General features: G+C 36.9%; 2 protein-coding genes across 2 annotated transcripts; both read right to left on the bottom strand.

The window, feature by feature from the left end:
* Window positions 1-18,787: 18,787 nt before the first annotated feature.
* LOC136042597 (uncharacterized) lies at window positions 18,788-19,258 on the bottom strand. The gene has a single exon (XM_065727570.1). The coding sequence runs from the start codon at window positions 19,256-19,258 to the stop codon at window positions 18,788-18,790; it is 471 nt and encodes a 156-aa protein (XP_065583642.1).
* A 1,475-nt stretch (window positions 19,259-20,733) lies between these two features.
* LOC136042598 (craniofacial development protein 2-like) lies at window positions 20,734-21,159 on the bottom strand. The gene has a single exon (XM_065727571.1). It carries the CDS (start codon window positions 21,157-21,159, stop codon window positions 20,734-20,736), a length of 426 nt encoding a protein of 141 aa, XP_065583643.1.
* Window positions 21,160-27,076: the final 5,917 nt, after the last annotated feature.

Genomic DNA, 27,076 nt, shown 5'->3' with positions numbered 1-27,076 from the left:
AACACTGGTCAAAGTTTGTAACTTACAACCCCTCCCACGGGTACTGCGGGGGAGTAAGTCGTCCCCAAAGACATAGTTATTAGGTTTTTTGACTATGGTGAATAAAATGGCTCAGAATTCTAGAATGGCTCAGAATTCAGAATCTCAGAATTTTAATTCGGTGACTTTGGAGAAAAATGAGCGTGGGAGGGGGCCTAGGGGCCCTCCAATTTTTTGGTCACTTAAAAAGAGAACTAGAACTTTTAATTTCCGTTAGAATGAGCCCTCTTGTGACATTCTAGGACCACTGGGTCGGTAAGATTACCCTTGGGGAAAAAACAAATAAACACGCATCCGTGATTTGTCAGCGGGAAGAAGTAGAAGATGCCATAAAACAAACTAGAGGTGGGTCTGCGCCAGGACCAGATGGAATTCCAGCAAAGGCTTTGAATGTACTACAAGTAATTTTATTACATCTGCTTCTGGGGTTGTATAACTTGGTTATGAAAGAAAAAAAGTGGCCTGATCCTTGGAAGATATCTGTAGTTATCCCCCTATTTAAGAAAGGTGATGCAAGTTTGTGCGAGAATTACCGACCAATCAGCTTAGGAAACTGTCTTGGAAAAATTTTGGACAAAATCTTATACAAAAGGCTGGAATTATGGCTGGATGAGAGGCAAATTCTGAGAGAAGAGCAAGCCGGTTCAAACAGTTCGTGGTAACGAACTGTAGTAAGGAGCGACCCGGCTCAATAGAAACCAAAACTCTAAAAAATGGAATTTTGATACCAATAACTACATCAAAAGAATCGCATTTTAATGCTGATTTTAAATATACAAGTTTCATCAAGTTTAGTCTTACGCACCAAAAGTTACGAGCCTGAGAAAATTTGTGTGATTTTAGAAAATAGGGGGAAACAGCCCTTAAAAGTCATAGAATCTTAACGAAAATTACACCATCAGATTCAGCGTATCAGAGAACCCTACTGTAAAAGTTTCAAGCTCCTATCTACAAAAATGTGGAATTTTGTATTTTTTGCCAGAAGGCAGATCACGGATGCGTGTTTATTTATTTTTTTATTATTTTTTTTTTTCCAGGGGTGATCGTATCGACCCAGTTGTCCTAGAATGTTGCGAGAGGGCTCATTCTAACGGAAATGAAAAGTTCTAGTGCCCTTTTTAAGTGAACAAAAAAATTGGAGGGCACCTAGGCCCCCTTCCACGCTAATTATTTTCCCAAATTCAACGGATCAAAATTCTGAGATAGCCATTTTATTCAGCATAGTCGAAAAATCTTATAACTATGTCTTTGGGGACGACTTACTCCTCCACAGTCCCCTTGGGAGGGGCTACAAGTTACAAACTTTGACCAGTGCTTACATATAGTAATGGTTATTGGGAAGTGTACAGGTGTTTTCAGGAGGATTTTTGGTTAGGGGGAGGGGTTGAAAAGAGGGGGATATACTGGGGGAACTTTCCATCGAGGAATTTGTCATGAGGGAAGAAAATTTCCATGAAGGGAGTGCAGGATTTACTAGCATTATTTTAAAAAAACAATGAAAAAATAAATATGAAAAAGGTTTTTTCAGCTGGAAGTAAGGAGCAGCATTAAAACTTAAAACGAACAGAAATTATTACCCATATGAGGGGCTCACCTCCTCCTAATACCTCGCTCTTTACGCTAAAGTATTTTTAGTAATGTCAACTATTTATTCTACGGCTTTTGTGATTCAGGGGTCATTCTTAATGAATTGGGCCAAAATTTAAGATTTAGTGTAAAGAGTGAGGTACTGACAAGGGGGCGAACCCTCTCATATGTGTAATAAAAACATGAGAATAAAAAATTCTTTACGTAAGCTTGTTTATAAGTTACGTATATCTTTTACTAATAAAAAGATTCGTAAAAAATTAAAAGTTCTAGTTGCCTTTTTTATTAACCAAAAAATTGGAGGGCAACTAGGCTTCCTCCCCCGCTCTTTTTTCTCAAAATCATTGATCAAAATTATGAGAAAGCCATTTCGCCCCCCCCCCCCAAAAAAAATATGCAAATTTTGTTATAATTATTTCTCTGCGGAGAGCCAAAATTAAAACATGCATTGATTCAAAAACGTTCAGAAATTAAATAAAAAAAACAAGTTTTTTCAACTGAAAGTAAGGAGCGACATTAAAACTTAAATCGAACAGAAATTACTTCGTATATGAAAGGGGCTGCTTCCTCATCAACGCCGCGCTCTTTACGCTAAAGTTTATTACTGTTTTAAAAAGAAGAGTTGAGAGAAAGAGTCAAACTTTAGCGTAAAGAGCGGGGCGCTGATGAGGAAGCAGCCCCTTTCATATACGAAGTAATTTCTGTTCGTTTTAAGTTTTAATATCGCTCCTTACTTTCAGTTGAAAAAAACTTGTTTTTTTTATTTATTTCGTAAAGGATACTCACCATCTGATCGAATGTTTGTTCTAAATACATTGATTAGTAAGTATTGCAAGGGAAACGGAAAGTTGTACGTGTCTTTTCTTGATTTAAGTAGAGCATTTGACAATGTTGACCGTATAATTCTGTTTATAATGCTTTTAGGAACAGGAATTCCGTCACCCTTTTTAAGGGTTCTTCTCTCGATGTATTGTTTGACCAGATATGTGGTAAAGATATCAGGAAGTGGTATATCTAGAGTTTTTTTTTAATGTAAAAGGTGTAAAACAGGGTAGTACCCTATCACCGAAACTTTTTGCTATTTTTATAAATGATCTTGCCAAATACCTTGACAAAAGGTGGGCGCCAGTTGAACACCTTGGAAATAAAGTATTATCATTACTATTATTTGCCGATGATATTGCCTTGTTCGCCAGATCCAATTCGGAGCTACAAACTCTGTTAGATTTAACAGCTGAATATTTAGAGGAAAAGAAACTGGAAATTAACACAAAAAAGACAGAGGTGATGATTTTTTGCCGTAGACAATCAACAGGAAATAAAGATGAAGGAAGTTTTAATTTGAATGGTGAAGCTGTGAAGGTTGTGTCTCAGGCAATATATTTAGGATTCCATGTAACATCGAACGGAAGATGGAGCAATCATATTTCGAAGATGGCAAATCGAGGAAAAGCAGCAATGGCAACGCTGTTCAGGAACAGTAGTTTGACGGGAATAGGTGACTTAAAGATGCACAAAAACGTGTTCAACTCAAAAATAAGGCCAACCCTCCACTATGGAGGGGAAGTATGGGGCCTAGAAGTGGCAAATTCATTAGAAAATCTACAGCTACAATATTATAAACGAATGCTAGGTCTGCACGCCACAACTCACACTTTTCATCAAGGGAGATTTGGGACTTTTCTCAATGAGAAAACATAGACGGATCCAATTAATTAAGTTTTGGCTGAAAATACTCCAATGTCCCTCCTCAAGACTTATCAGAGCAGCGTATGATGAATTACTTACCCTGGGACAAAAATCGTCATGGCCCTTCCATGTCAAAAAACTACTGGACAGCACAGGTCTATCGTATGCATGGAATGGAGGAGAGGGCCCAATCTCAGATCAAAAAGCCTTTCTGTCAGAGATCCAAATAAGGCTGGAAGACCAAGAAATTCAGAAATGGTGGAATGACCTTAGCCAGTTGGAAAGCTTAAGTTCTTACTATAAGGGCAAAGAAAATTATGGTGAAGAGTTATATTTTAAATTAGGGATTCCAAAAGAATCCCTGAGTTCTTGGATGCAGGTGCGAGCAAACTGTCTCCCTCTTCACAGTATTTGGAAAAATAGGTGTCACCCGGAAATGCGGTGTACTTGTCCAATTTGCGGTGATCTTGATGGGCTAGACCATTTTCTTTTCAGGTGTCAGGGGCTAAATGAGCTAAGAGGGAGCTTTCTTGGGGTGGATAGTCGTGAGCCCCTTCTTGGAACTTTGAAGTCGACGTCGAAAATAAATATAGTAGCAGTGGCAAATTTTGTCCGGAAGGGTCTTGTTATTCGAAAGTCGATTGTTATATAATTTAGTTTGTTTGTTGTTATATATGTATGTATACGGCCTGAAAAATGGCTTTAAATACAGTCATTCATTCATTCATTCTTCTGGCAAAAAATACGAAATTCCACCTTTTTGTAGATATGAGCTTGAAATTTCTACAAAAAGGTTCTCTGATATGCTGAATCTGATGGTGTAATTTTCGTTAAGATTGTATGACTTTCAGGGGGTGTTTTCCCTGTTTTCTAAAATGAGGCAAATTTTCTCAGGCTCGTAACTTTTGATGGGTAAGACTAATCTTGATGAAAGTTATATATTTAAAATCAGCATTAAAATGCAATGTTTTTGATGTAACTATTGGTATCAAAATTCTATTTTTTAGAGTTTCGGTTACTATTGAGCCGGGTCGCTCCTTACTACACTTCGTTACCACGAACTGTTTGATTCAGTATAATAGTGGATATATATTGATATCAAAATTCTGGTTTTTAGCGTTTTAGTTACTATTGAGCCGTGTCGCTACTTATTTAGGCTATAGTTCATGTTACCACAAACTGTTTAATAGTCAAACAGTTCGTGGTAACGAACTGTAGTAAGGAGCGACCCGGCTCAATGGTAACCAAAACTCTAAAAACATGGAATTTTGATACCAATAGCTACAATAAAAGAATCGCGTTTTAATGCTGATTTTAAATATAGAAATTTTATCAAGTTTAATCTTACCCATCAACTGTTACGAGCCTGAGAAAATTTGCCTTAATTTAGAAAATAGGGGGAAACAACCCCTAAAAGCTATAGAATCTTAACGAAAATCACACCATCACATTCAGCATATCAGAGGACCCTATTGTAGAAGTTTCAAGCTCCTATCTACAAAAATGTGGAATTTAGTATTTTTTTGCCAGAAGGCAGATCACGGATGCGTGTTTATTTATTTTTTTTTTTCCCAGGGGTGATCGTATCGACCCAGTGGTCCGAAATTCTTGCGAGAGGACTCATTCTGACGGATATGAAAAGTTATAGTGCCCTTTTTAAGTGACAAAAAAATTGGAGGGCACCTAGGCCCCCTCCCACGCTAATTATTTTCCTAAAGTCCACGAATCAAAATTCTGAGATAGCCATTTTATTCAACGTAGTCGAAAAACCTTATAACTATGTTTTTGGGGACAACTTACTCCCCCACAGTTCCCGTGGGAGGGGCCACAAATTACAAACTTTGACCAGTGCTTACATATAGTAATGGTTATTTGGAAGAGCACAGACGTTTTCTGGGGGATTTTTAGGTTGGGGGGTGGGGGTGGGAAAAGGGGGATATGTTGGGGAAACTTTTCTTGGAGGAATTTGTCATGGGGGAAGAAAAGTTTCATGAAGGGAGAGCAGGATTTTCTAGCACAATTTAAAAAAAAAGAATGAAAAAATAAATATGAAAAAGTTTTTTCAACTGAAAGTAAGGAGAAGCATTAAAACTTAAAACGAACAGAAATTATTACGTGTATGATCGGCTCACCTCCTCCTCATACATCGCTCTTTACGCTAAAGCATTTTTAGTAATTTTAACTATTTATTCTACGGCTTTGTGATCCAGGGGTCATTCTTAAGAAATTGAGACAAGATTTAAGCTTTAGTGTAAAGAGCGAGGTACTGACGAGGGGGTGAATCCCTTCATATACGTAATAAAAACATGAGAATACAGAAGTTCGTTACGTAAGCTAATTTGTAAGTTACGTATATCTTTTACTAATAAATATTCGTAGAAAATTAAAAGTTCTATTTGTCTTTTTAAGTAACCAAAAAATCAGAGGGCAACTAGGCGTCCTCCCCCACTCTTTTTTTCTCAAAATAACTCGATCAAAACTACGAGAAACCCAGTTAGCCAAAAAAAATAAATATGCAAATTTTGTTTTAATATTTCATCTGTGGAGAGACAAAATCAAAACATGCATTAATTCAAAAACGTTCAGAAATTAAATAAAAAAAAAGTTTTTTTTTTTTTTTTTAACGGGAAGCAGACCCAGGAGTGACATTAAAACTTAAAACGAACAGAAATTACTTCGTATATGAAAGGGACTGCTTCCTCATCAACGCCCCGCTCTTTACGCTAAAGGTGTTTTACTGTTTTAAAAAGTAGAAATAAGAGAAAGAGTCAAACTTTAGCGTAAAGAGCGGAGGAAGCAGCCCTTTCATATACGAAGTAATTTCTGCTGGTTTTAAGTTTTAATGTCGCTCCTTACTTCCCGTTAATTTTTTTATTTTTTTTTTTATATTTAATCACAAAAAAAGATGGGTGTAATCGCTCATAAATGATACAGTATTGTGTCCCAGGACGAAATGTCTCGGGAGGGCACTAACTTCCTTCCACCTGGTGTTAGATCTCAAAATGTCGTGTGTGCCGTTCAGTGCTGCCACGGTTAGCACTGTTTTTCTACCCTTGACATACTCCCCAAAACGCTTGTTATAGCTACGCTACACTTCGCACGCTCAACGTAATGTACAGGATTTCTGAGAGAGAGCGACCCATTGGAATGTTTGCTCATCAAAACTTTGAAGTCCCCGCATTTCTAAAACTTCTTCTATAGTCTTCTTGCTACCTTTTTTAATTATTTTATAAGCTTCTAGGTGTACCTAAGATTTTAAAAACACCTGCTTTTGAAAACCAGAATGCAGACAGTGTTTTTTGATTAAGTAGATCACCCTTCTTGTTTATTATATGTGCAAAGTTATTGTACATTTGGACTATTTTGAATAAAATGGCTATCTGAAAATTTTGACTTTTGGGCAGTCGAGGGGTGATAGTCATCTAAGAAGGGCGTTGGGAGTGGATGGTCTCCGTTTACTATCTTTTAAATCTTAAAAGTTCACTAGAACTTCCAATATTTAATCGAATGGAGGCACTGCGATGTTTCTATGACAACCTCTATACACAATGGCCTTGTGAAATAAAAATAATTAAAAAAAGCATATTGAAGTTATACCATCCTTTGCCTAGGCGGGTGCTACCTATGATTTGTCTCTATTCATTTTAGTTCGTAGTGGATATCTGGAGTTGCTACGACACAGTCGACACAACCGTCATAAAAAACATGGTTATAATCGCTCACAAAAGATGTAGAATTTTGCCCCAGGAAGAAATGTCTTGAGAGGGCACTTCCTGATACTTCGTGTAAGTTTTGGAACGCCATGTGTGCCGCGCAGTTCCGCCATGGTTGGTACTATTACGCTTGGGATACTCTCCAAAAAACGCTTGGTATAGCTACGCCACACTTGGCAATTGCTACGTAATGAACATGATTTCTAAGGGGGAGCGATCGATCAGAATGTCTGATCATGAAAATTTTGAAAACCCCATAATTTTTGAGACTTCTCCTATAGTCTTCCTGCTACCTTTTTTCATGAATTTATAAGTTTTTAGCCGTGCCTGAGATTTTAAAAACACCCCCTTTTGAAAACCAGGATGCACGCAGTGTCTTTTGATTTAATTGAACATTCCTCGTATTGCTATTTATTACGTGCGGACAGTTTTTATACATCTAATATTCATTAATATATTTTGTTCATTGAAACATGGAAACTGATTTTATGCTCGATTATATAAGCTAAAAAGCCAAAATTTTGGGGGACAAGCTTATACGAAATGATGAAAAATTGAGCTATTGTTAAAACAAAACACATTTCAACTGAAAGAATAATTAAATATTTTCCTGGGCAAGTACAAGGGTCCAAAGTGACCTTTTTTTGTCTGCATATACACAGCATAAACATTGAGGGATAAAGAAAATTGGATTTTATTTCAGTATTGTTAACCATAGCTAATCACAAATTACTTTGTTAGCAACAATTTTCAGTCAACTTAGCGAAGACGTACGTCTGAATTTGTGGATTGACGACTTGTCTGAGGAGCTATCGGCTGAATCCAACAAGATTTTTTGATTTTTTACTCTCCCCTTTTAGTCGTTTTCGTAAAGACCGTCTCCTAATATTTATACGTAGGTAAAATCTATTTTAAGAACTTGGAAAAAATTGCGAATATGCAGCTTTACAAGAACTCATTTTTTTTGTTTTTAATTTGTATTGAAGTTTAGATTTAATAATCTTGAAGCTCATCTTTTTGATTTGGGCTAATCTCATTTGATCTCAGCTTTGCAATAACTTAAACCTGTTTGAAATGTGGTTTGTCAAACCAAGCTTAAATCTTCAAACAATCTAAGCATTTTTTTTTACGAATTGGCAACTATCATCACCTGAGCTACTTTTATTCGAGTCTTCTTTATATTGCCTAATGTATTTCATGAGTGAATGGCAAGTGCAAACGAAAAGCCACAAGTCGGTGAATTATAAAACATAAGAAACTGTTGAATCGTAAATCGTAAAACTCGCAAAAATCTCAAGTTTTTTTGAAAAAGTAAATAGGCTCATGTAAGTTGTCATGTCTGAGAGTAGCCTACTGTTTGTTGCCATCCTATACTGTAAAAGAAATATATACTTTTTTCCCGAAGGGTGATTATCGGAGCCACAGTTAGTTTCTTGGAAAAATTTAATTTATCAATGTGGAAATTTATTTGTGCTAAATACCTGAAAACCAACAATATATTACTAATGAAATTTATTCAAGCTTGTAGCTATGTAAGCCGTTTTTCTGGTGTCCTAACACAAACTGTTGTGAAAACTGAAAGTATTAAAAAATATATCTTTGCCAACTAACCCTCAGTTTTAGTTACTACAAAATATGTATCGTTTTGTAACGTCTTTACCCGTCTAGTTTCACTCTATTTTGATTCTGTTACGATTTCAATTGTTCCTGTACTTTATTTTAGTTTTATGATCTTTTTATTTTTATGCAATTTATATCTTTTCTGTTTTAAGGCCAGATCGGACGCGCCAAGATTTGGTCTACAAACTTGTACCTGAATTATTCCGATCGGAAATGGCATTCCGGAAAGAGTTCTATTCAAAACATCCAGAAACAGGTATTTATAAAAAGTTAGACAAACCAGGGCCAATAAAGACCATTTCAGGTCTCAGGATATTGATCATTCCAACTAATGGTTTGTCAATAGCTACATGTGTAGGAATTGGTTCTTCTCTGTAGGAGACGAAAAAAAAAAAAAAAACTTTGCTGAACTATGCAAAACATACTGGAAAATACTGAACTTTTAGAAATCCATCGATTTTCAAATGTTGGGAGGGGAAAGGTGGGTCAAAAACCTCGGAACTATCGTACCTGTTACGCGTCCTCAATTCTTTCCCGTTTTTAAAGCACATATGGTACATTTAGAATGGCAGGCTAATGAAACATTTGTGCAGCTTCCTCAGAACATCTTAAGGATCAGGGTGGCCGAGAAAATTTTTGAGCCCTCGTCTTGTTCGTAGTCCGTGTTGCTCTTAAAACAAGTATAAGACGGACGACTAACGAGACACAGAGCTTGAAGACACGGTATTAAAACCAAATTCGTCGGTCCTTCATACATAGAACGAGCCCTGTGTTCCCTTTAGAAAACAAGACGGGGAAATATGGGTTGCAGTTTCGCACGTAAGCATGAGTTGATTTTGAAGAAACACTTCGAAGAGTGGAATCCAAATTAAAAAAAGACGCACATACAATGTGAAAAGTATATATATATATATATATATATATATATATATATATATATATATATATATATATATATATATATATATATATATATATATATATATATATATATATATATATATATATATATATATATACTAGCTGTTGGGGTGGCGTTTCGCACCACCCCAACGCGCGGAAGTCGTTACGTGCCATATTAGTTACGCGCCATTGTAGCTGTGTCCCTGTGTCCCACCTGTGAATATAGATAGATATATATATATTTTTAACTACGTAAAACTTGCGAATATACAACATTCTTGGCTGTCCCATTGTCTGTGCATATAAATTGATTGTCAGGTTTACCGACTCTTGAACATGCACCATATAATTGTCCATGGGAAAAACAATGTGTATTCAGATCTATACCTCATTATTCTAATGATTGACCATTCTGTAAATGTACCGCTAAGTGAACAACAGCTGGACTACGTTCATGTATCGGAAATTTTTTTTCCGAATTGAATGTTTTACCGACATCTTCAGTAGATCTTCTTCTATGTTGTGGGTAACCATCATTGCCGGTAATTGTGTTGGATACTAAAAGTCGAGGATATTGCTTTGTGCACCTTCCTTTGGCCATGCATGGTGAATTTTCGTTCAGTGCACCGCAAGGTCCGTGTATCATATTTTTTACAATAATATCATGTAACCCCTTATAGACATTTTCATCAGGTATTTCAGCGGAAATCACATCATCAATTTCGTTCGAAGTAATTTTTTTTATGTAGCCAGATTAGTATATGTGCGTGTGGCAAACCTCGTTTTTGCCATTCCACTGAGTACATCCAGCATCGCACTGACCCAAACACTTCAAGTTTTACTATGTAGTTTATCAGTGATTTCAACTTTTGCCGGAAGACACGGGCCGTAATGTCATGTCTATGAACCGCCGATTGTCCTTGAAGTAAAAGCTGCTGTATCTCGTCCCAAGATTGATTACATGTAAATGTAGTAAATAAATCTGGACGACCATAGAGACGAACATACGCAATAGCATCTTGAGCATATTCTTGCATATGACGGGGACTGCCAGCATATGACGAAGGTAAAATCGTTAATCTTCCAACGTTTGTGGTATTACCGTCATTTACAACTGCATCTCGCAAATGAATGTATTGTTCAGAGCGGAGCTTGGTCTGATTCAGGCGGATATATAGCAAACATTCTGATTCAGTTTTAGCATACATATCAACGACGTATTGGTGAAACAATTGACGGCATTTTAAAATATAATTTTCTTCATCCTGCCGAATCATTAGTCTATAGGAATAATAATGCATTGCACTGCATTTCTTATTCATTTCTTTGTTAGTGGCTGGATTCATCAATTTAATATTAAAGTGATAGCCATCGGCTCCATCCCAAAAAATGATAGGATATTGTAGAGCATCGTAGCATCGATGAGTTTCAGCAGTTGTTAACAACTGAGCGTTTCGCTTATGAAGAATACTATCTCGAGGTAAAAACTGATCACCGACCATAACGATTGCCACTTCGTCGATAGTTGGAGCATTGTATCTACGCACATGTTAACCAGGAGGCGTTTTGTCAGCGGAAATAACAATTTTATGCGTATCAGTAGGCATCAAATCGATGGCTGTTTTGAACAGACGCACTAAATTATTATTTTCGTGGAAAAGATGTTGCAATTGGGAAACGATTGTCCTTTCAACGTTGGGAGAAATTTCGCAACGTGCATTCAATTCAGAATTTCTATCACTGATGAAGTACAATTGTTAAAATTTATGATTCTCGCCTGAGAATTTGCCCTTTTACTTTGAAAGTAGACATAAATTGATCTGGATTTTCGATTTGGGCTCCAAACGACGTCATTTGGAAACATGAGTTATATTTTCTGATTTGTGATAAAAAACGCTTAGATTCTGACGTAGTTCCAGTAAGGAAAGTCTTCAATGGCTCTGGTGGTGCAGCCAATAGAGGAAGTTTAACTTTTCCTGAGGCGCAACACATTCCCATTGTTTCTCCATTGAATTTCAAGGCCTTGCAATAGGGACAAATTTTAGACATAGTCCTGATTTGAACACATCTACTCAAGCTATAATCATCGACTGGGCTGTACCTGAATGCCAGGCGATAACTTTCAGGTTGCTCTGATTCCTCGGCACGCTTTCTTTTCTTACTTTCTCTATCAGAAGCAAGCCTGATTTCTTGCTGTTCTTGTGATTCCTCGGCACGCCTTCTTTTTTCACTTTCTCTTTTAGCAGCAAGTCTGGTTTCATGTTGCTCTGGTAGTTCCTCGTCATGCCTTCTTTTTTCACTTTCTCTTTTAGCAGCAAGTCTGGTTTCATGTTGCTCTGGTAGTTCCTCGGCACGCCTTCTTTTTTCACTTTCTCTTTTAGCAGCAAGTCTGGTTTCGCGTTGCTCTGGTAGTTCCTCGGCACGCTTTCTGTTCTTTCTTTCTCCATCAGCCTCAAGCCTGTTTTCTTGCTGTTCTTTTGATTCCTCGGCACGCGTTCTTTTCTTACTTTCTCTATCAGCAGCAGGTTTTTTGGCATAGACTCTTTGAGCATCTTCCTCGGCTGTTGCCATTGTAAGTTCATCAGTCATTTTATAGTTAAACATTAATAGATTTCTCCGTGAACGTATGTCTTAAATACCTTTAATGACGTCACCGTCATAACAAAAATGACGACAACTAATTTCATGACGTCAGTCAAAACACAAACATGACGTCACCCGACAGACCCACACACACACAGACAACTTATTTATATATATATATATATATATATATATATATATATATATATATATATATATATATATATATATATATATATATATATATATATATATATATATATATAAAGTGGGATACGTCCACTACTTTTTTTAAGGCCGGTTTTGACGATCGACGGTCTCTAGAGAATTGAGAGACAGAAGGCTTCCCTATCCTCAATTTTGAAGCTCGATGTTTTCAAGTTCACTTAGCACGGCCTTAAGCGAGGCTTAAAAGTTTTGGCCGATTCACGTACTGGAATTTGGGTAGCGGATGCGCTGAAATTAATACATAAGCCCAAATGATACAACTCCCATACATTCTATCACCTGTTACTTGTCTTTGTGACTATGAAACTCGTTTTCTGAGGTCTAACCTGAGCTTAGTTCTTGAGTTTGTTTCGTTGAAATAACAAGCACCTTTTTTTACATCGACTTTGCCACCTTCCCGAAATGTGTAGTCTCACGAAAGAAAATAATTTCGTTTTTGCCCGAGATCTATTAGGCTCTATTCCAGTTGGAGGTATTTGTTCAAGAATGTTGTTTTTCTCTCTGAATGACCAAATTTCTCTCTCAGTAGAATATGTAGACTGAATAACAGTAGAATAGTAAACATATAATAGTAGAATATAATAGTAGAATAAGAATAATGATAAGTAGAATGGAATAGCAGAATAATAGTACAATATTTAGAATAATAGTAGAATAGTAGAACAGTAGAACCAGTAAAATATGTAGACTTTAGCCTATAGCAATATAAAGTAAAAACATGCTCGTGTTTCGTTGTCATGGGTGTTGGGGGTTTATTTTAACTTTATTGGTTTGCGTCAGTGATTTATTTTTGAAAAACAATCGAATTATCTCATAAGTGTAAGACAGAAATAGCAGCCAAAGAACTCTATCCAGCCTTTTAAAAGTTGAATGGTCCTGCTGTAGCAGTTTTTTGAAGTGAAATTTTGAGCTTATAAAAAGAAGGAAAAGTTTTTAATTCATGTTGCGTGATTTCGTTTTAAGTAGAACCTCTGTCTCTGTGAATGAACTATCGTTATTACAGGCTGAAGTGCAAGAGATATGTCTTTCATGATACTCTCTAATAGCTTCTCAAGAAAAAAACTCGGACATTAGAACCGATTGGGAACAAGCTTTTTCAACCATATAATCTGCCAATAGTTCGGACTTTCTAAACCATATCGTAAACTTTATACACCACTTTTAGAAAAAAAATATCTTGGTTGTGTCTCTAAAATTTTGCATAAAATGCTAGCTTCTGCTAAAGTCATTTTGCCTGATCTGATGATATTAATTCTGACTTTTACCATAGTTCCGGATCTTATTTATTATCACTCTCGAAAAGTAAACGCGGCTCGAAGAGCAGAAATTATGCTTATGTTCATAATTCAAGGTGCATGACATATTTGGACTATAATGTCAGATCTTGAATAGTTAAAAAGAAAACTCTTGTTAAAGTATCGGATAACACTTTGACCAATAATTACTCTTACCTAAAAGTGCCTGTCGTCCTTAAATATTTGGCCATATGAATTGCACTCCGAAAAGGTTTAAGAAACAGTTTTGGAATAAGTAAGCCGTATATTATTTGATTAGCTTAAAATAAATATGTATTATGCCGAAGTATGCCATGCTATGAAAGTAGAGTCGTTCCTAGGTCTGATGATGCCTGAGGAAAAATCTATTACGGCGCCCCTTCCCGATTCAAATGTAAGAAAAAAAGCCACATCAAAGTAAATTTATGATCAAAGTGGGCAACCCCAGACGCCTCCAGCTGTGGTGCCTAAAGTAGTTTCTCAGTTGCCCCCTCCCCTAGAGACTTCACTGTATGAAAGTTGCGACTTTTGCTGCGATTCCTGGTATTAAGTTTGTAAGTATACACACAAAAAGCATTCTCTTAAGCGGTGTTTGGATGAAACAAAGTATTAACATAGGCTATGGTAGGCCCCTTCCATTTTGAATTAACTCGTCTGACCGTGATATGGCCACCTATTCCAGACAGTTAAACAAATAACTAAGAAAATATATGAAGATGGTGCCAATATCGAAGGAACAATATATAAAACATAAATAAACAGACACTAGAAATAATCCAAAATTAATTCGTTAATAAGTTAATAGATTAACCCTACCATCATTTGATTTATTAGACCAAAAGCTGCTAGAATAATGGTATCAACACTTAACTTTGGAAATTTGGTTTAATCCAGTGTCAACTGAATTGAGTTACCATGAATTGTTATATAAAAATTATTCTGAGTTGATTGGATTCCTATGAAAATGAAGTTTGTTTTCCTCGATTTATGTTGGGACTCAAATTAAGTTGTTGAATCGTGAAAAGCCACCAGGTCCAGGTGGCTTGTTACCTCACCACCTTTTATGGTCTTGTTCCAAGTTCCAAGAACTTTTTACCTTATTATTTCAAGTAAGAGTAACCCAACATTATTTCCCATCTCAGATGGGAGAAGGCAAAGTAGTATTTATATGTTAGAAGGGAAGGAATTCTTCACAATGTCCAATATTTAGACCTACTACGCTTTGTTCTGTAATTAGTAAACTGTTTTGAAAAAATTTAATCTCATATATGGCGGATAAGTTGGTGCGTACTGGAGTTAACCTAATCGCAATAAAGCGTTTGAAAAGTTGGTATTGTAATTCGTAATGTCAGAAGTTTTTAACGAGAGGGCGGGGTAAGCTTTTGCCAGGATTTCTATGCGTCTTGGTGTAAAATAAGGGCCAGTGTATCTCTCCGTTTTATATAATCAAATAAAAAATAACTTTTTTTTGACTGAAAGTGACATTGACTGAAGTGAGTGACATTAAAACTTAACCGAACAGATATTATTCCATATATGAAAGAGGCTGTCCCCTCCTCAACGCTCTACTCTTTACACTAAAGTTAATACTGTTTTAAAAGATAAAACTGTAACAAAGAATCTAAATTTAGAGCAAAGAGCGGAGTGGAGGGGACAGCCCCTTTCATATACGGAACAATTTCAGTTCAATTTAAGTTTTAATGTCACTCCTTACTTTCAGCTAAAAAAAAGTTTGAATTTTGTTCCGTTTAATTGGACTAAATAGCTCTTTTGAAATTACTAAAAATACTTTAGCGTAAAGAGCGAGGTATTGAGGAGGTGCCGAACCCCTTTATATATGTAATAATTTCTGTTCGTTTTAATGTCGCTCCTTACTTTCAGTTGAAAAAGCTAGTCTTTTTTTAATTTAATTTATCATTGTTATTTTAAATAATGCTGGAAAATCCTGCGTCCGCTTCACGGAAATTCTCTTCCCCCATGATAAATTCCTCCATGGAAAGATCCTACCACCACCCCCCAACAGAAAAAACCCTAAAAATGTCAGTATACTTTCCAATAACCAATAGTATATATAAACAATGAACAAATTCATAACTTGCAGTTCTTTTCCCAAGGACTGTGAGGGATTAAGTCGTCCTCAAAGACATAGTTATTAGATTTTTCAACTATGCTGAACAAAATGGCTGTTCAAAATTTTGATTTGGTGACTTTGGAAAAAAAGAGTGTGGGAGGAATCCCAGTTGGCCTCTAATTTTTTTGGTCACCTAAAAAGGGCACTAGAACTTTTGATTTCCGCTAGAATGAGCCTCTCCAAACATTATAGAACCAATGGGTTGATACGATCTCCCCCGGGGAAAAAAAAATAAACACGTACCCGTGATGTTTCTTCTGGCAAAGAAAAAATTCCACGTTTTTGCTGATTGAAGCTTGAAACCTCTACAGCAGGGTTCTCTAGTTCGCTGAATCTGATTATGGGTTTTTCATTAAGATTTTGTAACTTTCAGCGAGTGTCTCCTCCTTTTCACAAAAATATGGCAAATATGCTCAGGCTTGTAACTTTTAACGGATATAACCAAACTTAATGAAACTTCTATATGTAAAATCAGCATCAACATCTGATTCTTTGATGTATCTATTGGAATCAAAATTTCGTTTTTAGAGTTTCGGTTACTATTGAGCCGGGTCGCTCCTTACAACTTTCGTTACCACGAACTGTTTGAACAAAGCAATTTGATCAGTCAAACTGTACTTACCAACATCAAACAGTTCGTGATAACAAACTGTAGTATGGAGTGACCCGGCTCAATAGTAAATGAAACTCTAAAAATTGGAATTTTGATGCTAAAAGATACATCAAAACAATTGGATTTTCATGCTGATTTTAAATATATAAGTTTCATCAAATTTAGTCTTTGTCTTCAAAAGTTATGAGCCTGAGAAAATTTACCTTATTTTGCAAAATAGGGGGAAAACCCCCCTAAAAGTCATAGATTCTTAACGAAAATCACACCATCGCATTCAGCGTATCAGAGAATCGTATAGCAAAAATTTCAAGCTCCTATCTACAAAAATGCGGAATTTCGTATTTTTTGCCAGTTGACAGATCACGGGTGCGGGTTTATTTGTTTTTTTTTTTGTTTTTTTTTCCCAGGGGTCATCGTATTGACCAAGTGGTCCTAGAATATCGCAAGAGGGCTCATTCTAATGGAAATTAAAATTTCTAGTGCCCTTTTTAAGTGACCAAAAAAATGGAGGGCACCTAGGCCCCCTCCCACGCTCATTTTTTCCCAATTTCAACGGATCAGAATTTTGAGATAGCCGTTTTGTTCCGCATAGTCGAAAACCATAATAACTATGTCTTTAGGGATGATTTAATCCCCCACAGTCCCTGGGGGAGGGGCTGCAAGTTACAAACTTTGACGAGTGTTTAGATACAGTAATGGTTATTGGGAAGTGTACAGACGTTTTCAGGGGGATTTCTTTGGTTTGGGGGGTCGGGTTGAGGGGAGGAGGCTATGTGGGAGGATCTTTCCTTGGAGGAATATGTCATGGGGGAAGAGAAACTCAATGAAAAGGGCGCAGAATTTTTTAGCATTACTATAAAAAAAAACAATGAAAAAATAAACATGAAAAAGTTTATTTTCAATTGAAACTAAGGAGTAGCATTGAAACTTAAAACGAACAGAGATAATTAAGCATATGAGGGGTTCTAAAAATACTTTTGCATATAGAGCAATGTATTTAGGAGGAGATAAATACATCGCTCTTTATGCTAAAGTATTTTTAGTAATTTCAACTACTTATTCTACGGCCTTTCTGATTCAGGGGTCATTCTTAAAGAATTGGGACAAAACTTAAGATTTAGCATAAAGAGCGAGGTGTTAACGAGGGGACACACCCCCTCATATACATAATAAAAATATAAGAATATAAAAGTTTGTTACGTAAGTTAATTCTTAAGTTACGTATATTTTTTACTAATAAAAACGTTCGTTAAAAACTAAAAGTTCTAGTTACCTTTTAAGTAACCGAAAAATTGGAGGGCAACTAAGCCTCCTTCCCCACCCCTTATTTCTCAAAATCGTTTGATAAAAATTAAGAGAAAGCCATTTAGCCAAAAAAAAAAATTAGTATGCAAATTTCATTTTAATAATTTATGTGCGGAGAGCCAAAATCAAACATGCATTAATTCAAAAACGTTCAGAAATTAAATAAAAAAAACTAGTTTTTTTAACTGAAAGTAAGGAGCGACATTAAAACTTAAAACGAACAGAAATTACTCCGTATATGAAATGGGTTTTCCCCTTCGCGATCCCTCGCTCTTTACGCTAAAGTTTGACTCTTTGCCACAATTCTAATTTTTAAAACAATTAAAAACTTTAGCGTAAAGAGCGAGGGATTGCGAAGGGGAAAACCCATTTCATATACGGAGTAATTTCTGTTCGTTTTAAGTTTTAATGTCGCTCCTTAAGTTTCAGTTAAAAAAACTAGTTTTTTTTTAATTTAATCTGTGATAAAGGACATCGACGTTACTCTCTTGTCGTGGGATGATTTTTTTTCTCAATAATTTTGGTTCCACACAGAATGCAATCAATAAATTAAAATGGCGTTTAAGTAGATAGGTTTGGAGATTGCACCTATAAAAACAGATTTCCTAGTGGCAGGTGATATTGATTTCCATCGTCATTCGATTAGGCTATAACCGCAGAATTTTTTGTTTTATCAGGAATCCGTTAAATACCTCGGATTGCATGTTGGTTCGACAGTTAAATATGTACTAGAGTTGGTAGTGTCGCCATTTGGGAACACTTGATATACTTTATGATTCTATGTTCGCGCTTCATATTTTTTTTTCACAGGTTGTAACCGAGTGCAATAAAAATATACTCGCGTGTGTATTTTTTCCGGTTTTGTAAATATTTTTCTTTTGGAATCCTTCTATAGTTCAGAAACAGGTATATTATCGAAAAATATTGGACATTTGATATCACTGCTAAGATGGAGCAGCCTTATAATCCATTATTTAGGCCATCTAGGGGAAAATAAAATTAACTATTATTTTTTTCTTCAGAAGGGTCGTTTGCTAGTTTTTCACTTTTCATTTCATTTATTTCCTCTGTTCCTCCACAGACATTTATTTATTTTTCTTACTTAAGGCTCCTGCCGCATGGGGTGCGGCGTAGAGAGCTTCGCAACTTGACTTCTCCAGGCGGACCGGTCTGCTGCTAAATAAGGCGCCTCGTCGACAGCAATGTTGGCCATCACCAAGAAGTTGTCGAGGCTGTCTTTCCACCTTGTCCGAGGTCTGCACCTCGGGCGAGACCAGCCATGGGCTTTTGGGTCGAAGTCGTACACTATTCGGGCTGGCGTTGATGTCGGCATTCGTAGGAGGTGTCCGAACCATCTGAGAGACCTCTGCGCTATCTGGACGGAGAATGGCACCTGGGAGGTGAGAGTAAGCAACCTTGCGTTGCTTACAAAATCATCCCACCGGAATCCCTCGATCCGGCGAAGCTGTTTCGTCTGACAGACGTCTATCATTTTAAGGATGGTTGATTTGAGGGGCCAGGTTTCCGCCGCGTAGAGCAGGACGGAGCTTACGGATGCGTTATAGATTCGCATTTTCGTACGCCTTGAGATGTGCGGCATTCTCCATAGACTGTTGAGTCTACCGACGATGGAAGAGGCTTTCGATATTCGGCTGCATACCTCTTCGTCTACGGAGCCATCATTGGACAGCACAGAGCCGAGGTAAGTGAAGTTTTTAACGACTTAACAAGTGTTCCGCAGACAGTTATGGTATCAGGGTGCGAGACTGGACCTGGGGGTTCAATTGCCATAATCTTAGTTTTGAGCCAGTTGATTTTCAGCCCCACTTTTGCTGCCTCTTCCTTCAGGACTTCCAGAGCGTCGGTCAGCTGGTCGATTGAGTCGGCAACGTCTGCGAAGTCCGCATCCGTCAGAATGCGATCTCCAAACTGCAGACCAAAGGGCAGGCGATTTGTAGTTCTTGTCATCACATAGTCTATCACACAATTGAACAATTCCGGGGCGGCGGCACACCCTTGGCGAACGCCAGTTTTGATATTGAATGTCGTGCTCCGTTTTCCGTTGACTTGGATGCAACTCTCGGTCTCTTCGTACAGCTTTTCAAAAAGCTTGCAGTATTTATCTGGTAGACCCGTCGATCTAAGTATTAGCCAAACAGAGTTGCGATCGACGGAGTCAAAAGCAGCTTTGAAGTCTACGAAGGCCACGTATGCGTTCCTCCTGAATTCTCTAGTTTTCTCAATTAACTGGCGCATAGTGAAGATTTGTTCGACAGTGGATCTCCCTGGCATAAATCCGGCCTGCTGAACTCTCCTTTTTCTTCGGAGGATACTCGTGCATCTGTCTAGCAGGGTCATGGCAAAGAGCTTTCCAGGGACTGAGAGAAGGGTTATACCTCTGTAATTAGAGCAGATGCTCTTGCTCCCCTTTCTCTTCCAAAGGGGCAGGATTATGCCAAGTCGCCAGTCCTTCGGGACCCATTCTGTGCGCCACACCACGGAAAACAGCATTTGCAGCCAAAGTAACATCGCCGGTCCAGCATACTTCAGGAGCTCAGCGGATACTCCGCATACGCCTGCCGCTTTGTTATTCTTTAGACGTTTCAAAGCAGAGTGGATTTCTGCTGTCGTGAAGGAAGTCTCTGGTTCGTTTGACGGCACTTCCTGAGTGCTGGCAGCTAGGCGTGCGAGTTCCTGGTCAGTCTGTGCTACAGCATCGGCATTGAGGAGACTTGAGAAGTGGTCTTTCCATCGACTGACCTGAGCGGCCTCGTCACTAAGTGGCTGGCCGTCCGTAGAGACAACAGATGCAACTGAGGGGGCTTTGTCGCTTGTGAGGTCACGGAGGTGCTTGTAGAGGCTCCCGACGTCCCCTTTCATGGCTGCGCCCTCCAGCTCGTTTGCCTTCCTTTCCACAAACAGTTTCTTGTCTCGCTGTATCAGCTTGTTGCGGACACCATTGAGGCGCCTGTAGGTCGGCATGTCGCCCAGAAGCCTTGCCTTGCGTCTCTGCTCAATGACGTCAAGCGTATCGAACTGAACCCACGCTTACTTAGCACGCTTCGCCCTTCCAATATTTGCGGTCGCTGACTCCAGGACATTCTTCTTAAACGAGATCCATGCGTCCTCAGAACTTTCAAATGGCAGGAGTGCGTCGAAGCGGTTCGAGACATCAATGGCATACTTGGACCGTATCTCATGATCGGAGAGACGAGAGACATCAATCTTGGTCGGTCTAGGTTGCGAGCGCTGGGCTTGGAGCCTCAGTCGCATATTAGCTACAACGAGGCGATGGTCAGTGTTACCAATCTCGGCTGACCTGTACGTCCTGCAGTTACTAATCGAGGATCTCCATCTCTGTGAGACAATGATATAGTCGATCATTTTTTTGGTACGGCCGTCGTTGCTGTACCATGTGTATTTGTGGATATCCTTCCTTGCGAACAGCGTGTTCGTAATGACAAGGTTATGCATGCTGCACAGTTGAAGGAGCCTTAGCCCATTGTCATTTAGAGGGTCCGGAATTTATTTATTTATAAAGGGCAAAAATATATCACCCTCTCAATACCCAAAACAACAAAAAACATTATTGTGTTTTTTGTGTGTTCGTTTTATCCGATCCCTCTTGGGATCGTCCCAGACAATACAATAAAAAAAAATTCAGCAAAGCTTAAAGCCAGGCTCTAGTGATTTACAGGATATAAAGCTGCTGGCAAAGAAAGAAAAAAGATTAATCCATAAGTTTACCAACTTATTGAGGAGTTATGATATAGGTTTGTATGGTCAATCTCGCATAAGTTGACCTACTTCAGTCTGGTTAAATGTTCCTGACAAGAAAATAAATATTAAGAACTCGCTCCCAAAACCGTTTTAAGCTGAGAGAAGTTGGATCTGAACTTCCTGGTGCTAGTTTTCACAAGAAAAAAGTTTTCTTCCATGAACCAATTGGCAATGAGCCTAGAGAAACAGTATTCCAATCGTCTTCTATATTTTGGTTAACAGAATTTACTCACATTATATGGTCTTTTTATGTTGGAACTACGTTCAAGTGGTGATCTATGAATGTTTTTTTTTAATCTGCTTCCAAGAATAATTATAATAACACCAAACAAACATGGCTAGAAAATATTTAATTTCTGGAGCTTTGGTTTTAGTTACAATTTTTCTGGTAGATCCCCTATAACTCGAAAATTGTGGAAGCAATCCTTCTACTTCGCTCAAGGAAAATAACCTTTACGTGTGTTTCTAAGTATAGGAATTAAAAATTGCATAAAATATTTTTTTTCGTATCAACAACAATAAAGAAAGTGTTTAGAGCCAAAGGTATCGAAGGGTTGTAATGAATTAGACGTTTTATCAGACAGTGGATGCTAATGTGCAGTGTTAGCAATAACCAAAAGTGCCATATCATTGTAAAATTAGGAGAAAAGAATGATAAGAACTGGATTTGCTCCATCTTTAATCAAAGCAGTTCTGTATGAAAGACAATGTAACGTTTCTTTACAATCAGGGAAATGTTTTGCTCTTTTGCTGGCTCAAATACTACCCGTTTGTAAAATTGATTGAGCCTTCACTGTGAAGTTTTATTGACGTTACCAGTATACTCGAGGAAGGTAGAGTAGGAGGACCAGGAAGGAAGACCCATTCAAGTTTAGTTTTGAATTTGGTTAACACATAGACTGCCAATTATTGAATACCTAATGGTAGCTTTCTTAAACCTTTTCTTCCAAAGTTAGTCTCTAAACATGCTTATCCCTAAAACTGGTTGGGGGTAAGGTGGGGTAGAATCAGTTTGAAATCAGCTTTTAACGTAAGACTTATGTTTTTTTTCTGTTCATTTTTAAGCCACGTGAAGGTCTTGTTCCTTTGTTCTGTCCTTATTCCTGAACTTTTTTTTTTATTAAACGGTTTAAGCTCTATACATTGAGAAATATGAAAAACTACCTCACAAGTAAAATTTGTTCGACTTTACGTTGAAAGAACTGTTTTTAATTGGCTTACAAATTCATTAAATGAATAATCTGGTAAGATTACTTTTCTTCATTGGTCTGTTCTCTTTTCTTTTCTTCATTGGTCTGTTTCTCTTAAAATCCAAGTTAGTATTGCGCAAATCTAATAATTTTTGCCATTCCAAGAGGTTTGTCTTGTGCTTGGTTTCGAAGTCTATTCAAATTCCGAGAATCCGTTATGATGCTTTACTATCCTCAATGACAACTTTACCTATTAAAATAATCCTAAAAATGGTTCTCCTAGAGTGGTGTTTTCTCTTTTTGTAACGATATTTGGGAAAACGAAATCAAACCCAAACGTTAAGGATGCTTATTTCCCCTTTTTTGTTAAAACTGGTTAGTGTACTCCTAATAGTCCTCTGGAATGCCATTAATTTTTCAGTACTTCGACTCATACATCTTAAAATATTTGTATCTTGTGTGACAATTAAGCTATATTATTCAGCGCTTTACTCCTAAAAGTGTTTATTGAACGTTTTTGAATCAATGCATATTTTGATTTTGGCTCTCCGTAGATGAATAATCAAAACAAAATCTGCATTTTTTTTTTGGCTTAGTGGGTTTCTCAAAGTTTTGATCTAATGATTTTGAGAAAAAAAGGAGCGGGGGAGGAGGCCTAGTTGCCCTCCGATTTCTTGGTTACTTTAAAAGGCAACTAGAACTTTTATTTTTTACGAAAGTTTTTATTAATAAAAGATATACACAACTTACAAATTAGCTTACGTAACAAACTTCTGTATTCTCATGTTTTTATTACGTGCTATCTGGGTCCCGGCGGCTTCGCCGCAGGGCCCCATTATGGCACGCGGCAGGCTTCTATATATGAATTCTCATTGTCCCTTGTGTTCAAACCACAGACAGTGCTGGGTCCATGCGGCTTTGCTACCGGGCCCCAGCATGGCACGTGGCAGGCTTCTATATATGGATTCTCATTGTCCCTTGTGTTCAGAATCCCAGCAACGCCATGTCATTTATGGATCGAATTGATGACGTAAATTGGATATTCCTAATCTGGACCTTTCTCTTTGAGCCACAAGCCTGGTTTTGCGTTGCTCTAGTGTTCCATTTTTTTATCTTTTATTACAGTTCTTCTTTTTTTTTAGTTTTTTTAATTTAAAAAAAAAAAAAAAAATTGATGCTATCTGGCCCTTTCTCTTTGAGCCACAAGCCTGGTTTTGCGATGCTCTAGTGTTTCGTCCTGATGTTCAATTTTTGGTAACATATTAGGATAATTTCTTTTTGACATTAATTGACACTTTGACAAATTTTCTTTGAGCAGCAAGCATTCTAAACTTCAAACTTTTGGTTTTCTGTTTTAAGGTTTTCGAATTGCTTTAATCCATTGTCAAAATTTGTAGAAACATTTGTGCAATCGCCAGTTTTGTGTATTTTAAGTAATTTAATAGTAATTTTTTTTTTACGTTAATTGACACTTACAAATTTTATTTGACCAGCAAGTATTCTAAACTTCAACAATTTCTACTAAACATTAAACTTTTGGTTTTTTGTTTTAAGATTTTCGAATAGCTTTTAATCCATTGTCAAAATATATTGAAATATTTGTGCAATCACCAGTTTTTTACATTTTAAGCAATTTAATAAAATTTTAAAAGAGCCTCAATTTTTTGAGCTCATGTAACGGTAATAGCGGTGATGTAACGGAGAGACTACATTTGTATATATATACATACATATATATATATCTATATATATAAAAATAAGTTGTCTGTCTGTCTGTGGGTCTGTGGATCTGTGGATCAGGTGACGTCATGTTTCGGCTAACGTCATGAAATTAGTTGCCGTCATTTTTGTTATGACGATGCTTAGTATATTGTAAAACACATTAATTTGGTTAATAATATACCATTTAAAACACCAAAATGAACATGCTGGAGTAGTCACTCGGTGAGAGAGGGTGTCAGAACGGAGAATGAAGGTCCCAGGTTCAAATCCTGGTTAGGCTAAAAAAGGTAAAAAACTAAAAACTAAAAAAAAACTGAAAAAATTAAAAAAAGGCAAAAACTACAAAAAAAACTAAAAACTAATAAAAAAATAAAAAAGCCGAAAAACTAAAAAACTAAAGAAACTAAAAAAAGGAAACAACTTAAAAAACTAAAAACTAAAAAAAACTAAAAAAAAGGAAAAATGAAAAATAGAAGAGAAAAAGAATACTAATAAAATTAAAAATAAAAATAAAAAAAAATAAAAAAGATAAAAAGCTAAAAAAAGGTAAAAACCAATAAAAACTAAAAAGAAAAAAAGGTAAAAAACTAAAAAAAAATTCATCTAAAAAACTAAAAAAAACTAAAAAACGTAAAAACTAAAGAACTAAAAAAGTAAAAAAAAAACTAAAAAAAGGAAAAAACTGAAAAATAAGCGGGATATAAAACAGGGGGATATAAATGACGACCGGGACACCGGGACATAAGGAATATAAATGAATCAGAAAATACAACTCATGTTTCCAAATGACGTCGTTTGGAGCCCAAATTGAAAATCCAGATCAATTTATGTCTACTTTCAAAGTAAAAGGGCAAATTTATCATAGAGCAGGGTCTCTTCTACCATTCTCAGGCGAGAATCATAAATTTTTACAATTGTACTTCATCAGTGATAGAAATTCTGAATTGAATGCACATTGCGAAATTTCTCCCAACATGAAAGGACAATCGTTTCCCAATTACAACATCTTTTCCACGAAAATAATAATTTAGTGCGTCTGTTCAAAACAGCCATCGATTTGATGCCTACTTATACGCATAAAATTGTTATTTCCGCTGACAAAACGCCTCCTGGCCAACATGTGCGTAGATACAATGCTCCAACTATCGACGAAGTGGCCATCGTTATGGTCGGTGATCAGTTTTTACCTCGAGATATTATTCTCAGGGTTTCCACCACACGTGCTACAACTAAAAATAGGCCTACCAATAATACTTTTAAGAAATATAAACCCACCAAAGCTTTGCTATGGCACTCGACCTGCCGTAAAAAAAACAATGGAAAACCTAATAGAGGCCACAATCTTGACAGGGCCTTTTGAGGGTGAGGCTGTTCTTATTCCTCGCATTCCCAAGATTCCAACGGATCTGCCTTTTCAATTTAAAAGATTGCAATTCCCAATTCGATTAGCATTTGCAATCACCATTAACAAAGCTCAAGGTCAATCATTAGAAAAATGTGGTATAGATCTTAATACTGATTGTTTTTCCCATTGACAATTGTACGTTGCATGTTCGAGGGTCGGTAAACCTGACAATCTATTTATATGCAGCGACAATTGGACAGCGAAGAATGTTGTATATTCGCAAGTTTTACGCAGTTAATTTGTATTTTATCTATCTATCTATCTATCTATCTATATAAAAACGAGTTGTATGTATGCATGTTTGTTTGTTTGTAAAAAGAGCGTTTGCATATGATGTCATTATTAGTACATACGGCTTTGTATATGCAGAGACAATGGGAAAGCCAAGAATGTTGTATATTCGCAATTTTTACGTAGTTTAACTCCTGCAGACGAAATGAATGCTTGCCTAAAAAATTCTAATTTATAGGCACACGTAAAAATATTAAAATTAACTACAAATATGCGTGTCCGATTGCAAAACGATGACTCTGGTCAAACAGTAGACTCAATTTCAGGACGTATACAACTACCTGCTGATTTCTGTAATTTAGTGACGTCCAAATATGAATTGATTGAAAAAGTATTTCCGAATATTCTAAAAAATTATAAAAATAATAAATGGCTAAGTGAAAGAGCGATTCTCGCACCCAAAAATATAGACGTCCACGAAATCAACAATATTGTTTTGAACAAGATTCGAGACCAGGCAGTCCTTTACAAGTCAGTCGACACAGTTTTGGAACCAAATGAAGCGGTTAATTATCCATCTGAATTTTTAAATTCCATAGATCCTTCAGGGTTTCCACCACACGTGCTACAACTAAAAATAGGCGTACCAATAATACTTTTAAGAAATATCAACCCACCAAAGCTTTGCAATGGCACGCGACTTGCCGTAAAAAAAAACAATGGAAAACCTAATAGAGGCCACAATCTTGACAGGGCCTTATGAGGGTGAGGCTGTTCTTATTCCTCGCATTCCCATGATTCCAACGGATCTGCTTTTTCAATTTAAAAGATTGCAATTCCCAATTCGATTAGTATTTGCAATCACCATTAACAAAGCTCAAGGTCAATAATTAGAAAAATGTGGTATAGATCTTAATCCTGATTGTTTTTCCCATGGACAATTGTACGTTGCATGTTCGAGGGTCGGTAAACCTGACAATGTATTTATATGCAGCGACAATTGGACAGCGAAGAATGTTGTTTATTCGCAAGTTTTACGCAGTTAATTTGTATTGTATCTATC

This window comes from Artemia franciscana, unplaced genomic scaffold (genome assembly GCF_032884065.1).
Source record: "Artemia franciscana unplaced genomic scaffold, ASM3288406v1 Scaffold_1569, whole genome shotgun sequence".
In the NCBI taxonomy this organism is placed as follows: domain Eukaryota; kingdom Metazoa; phylum Arthropoda; class Branchiopoda; order Anostraca; family Artemiidae; genus Artemia; species Artemia franciscana.
This window is presented reverse-complemented; position numbering and strand designations above follow the sequence as displayed.

Bases quoted from the DNA above. Each gene is read 5' to 3' on its own strand.
- LOC136042598 (XM_065727571.1), bottom strand. From the start codon at position 21,159: ATGCATAACCTTGTCATTACGAACACGCTGTTCGCAAGGAAGGATATC.
- LOC136042597 (XM_065727570.1), bottom strand. From the start codon at position 19,258: ATGCGAATCTATAACGCATCCGTAAGCTCCGTCCTGCTCTACGCGGCG.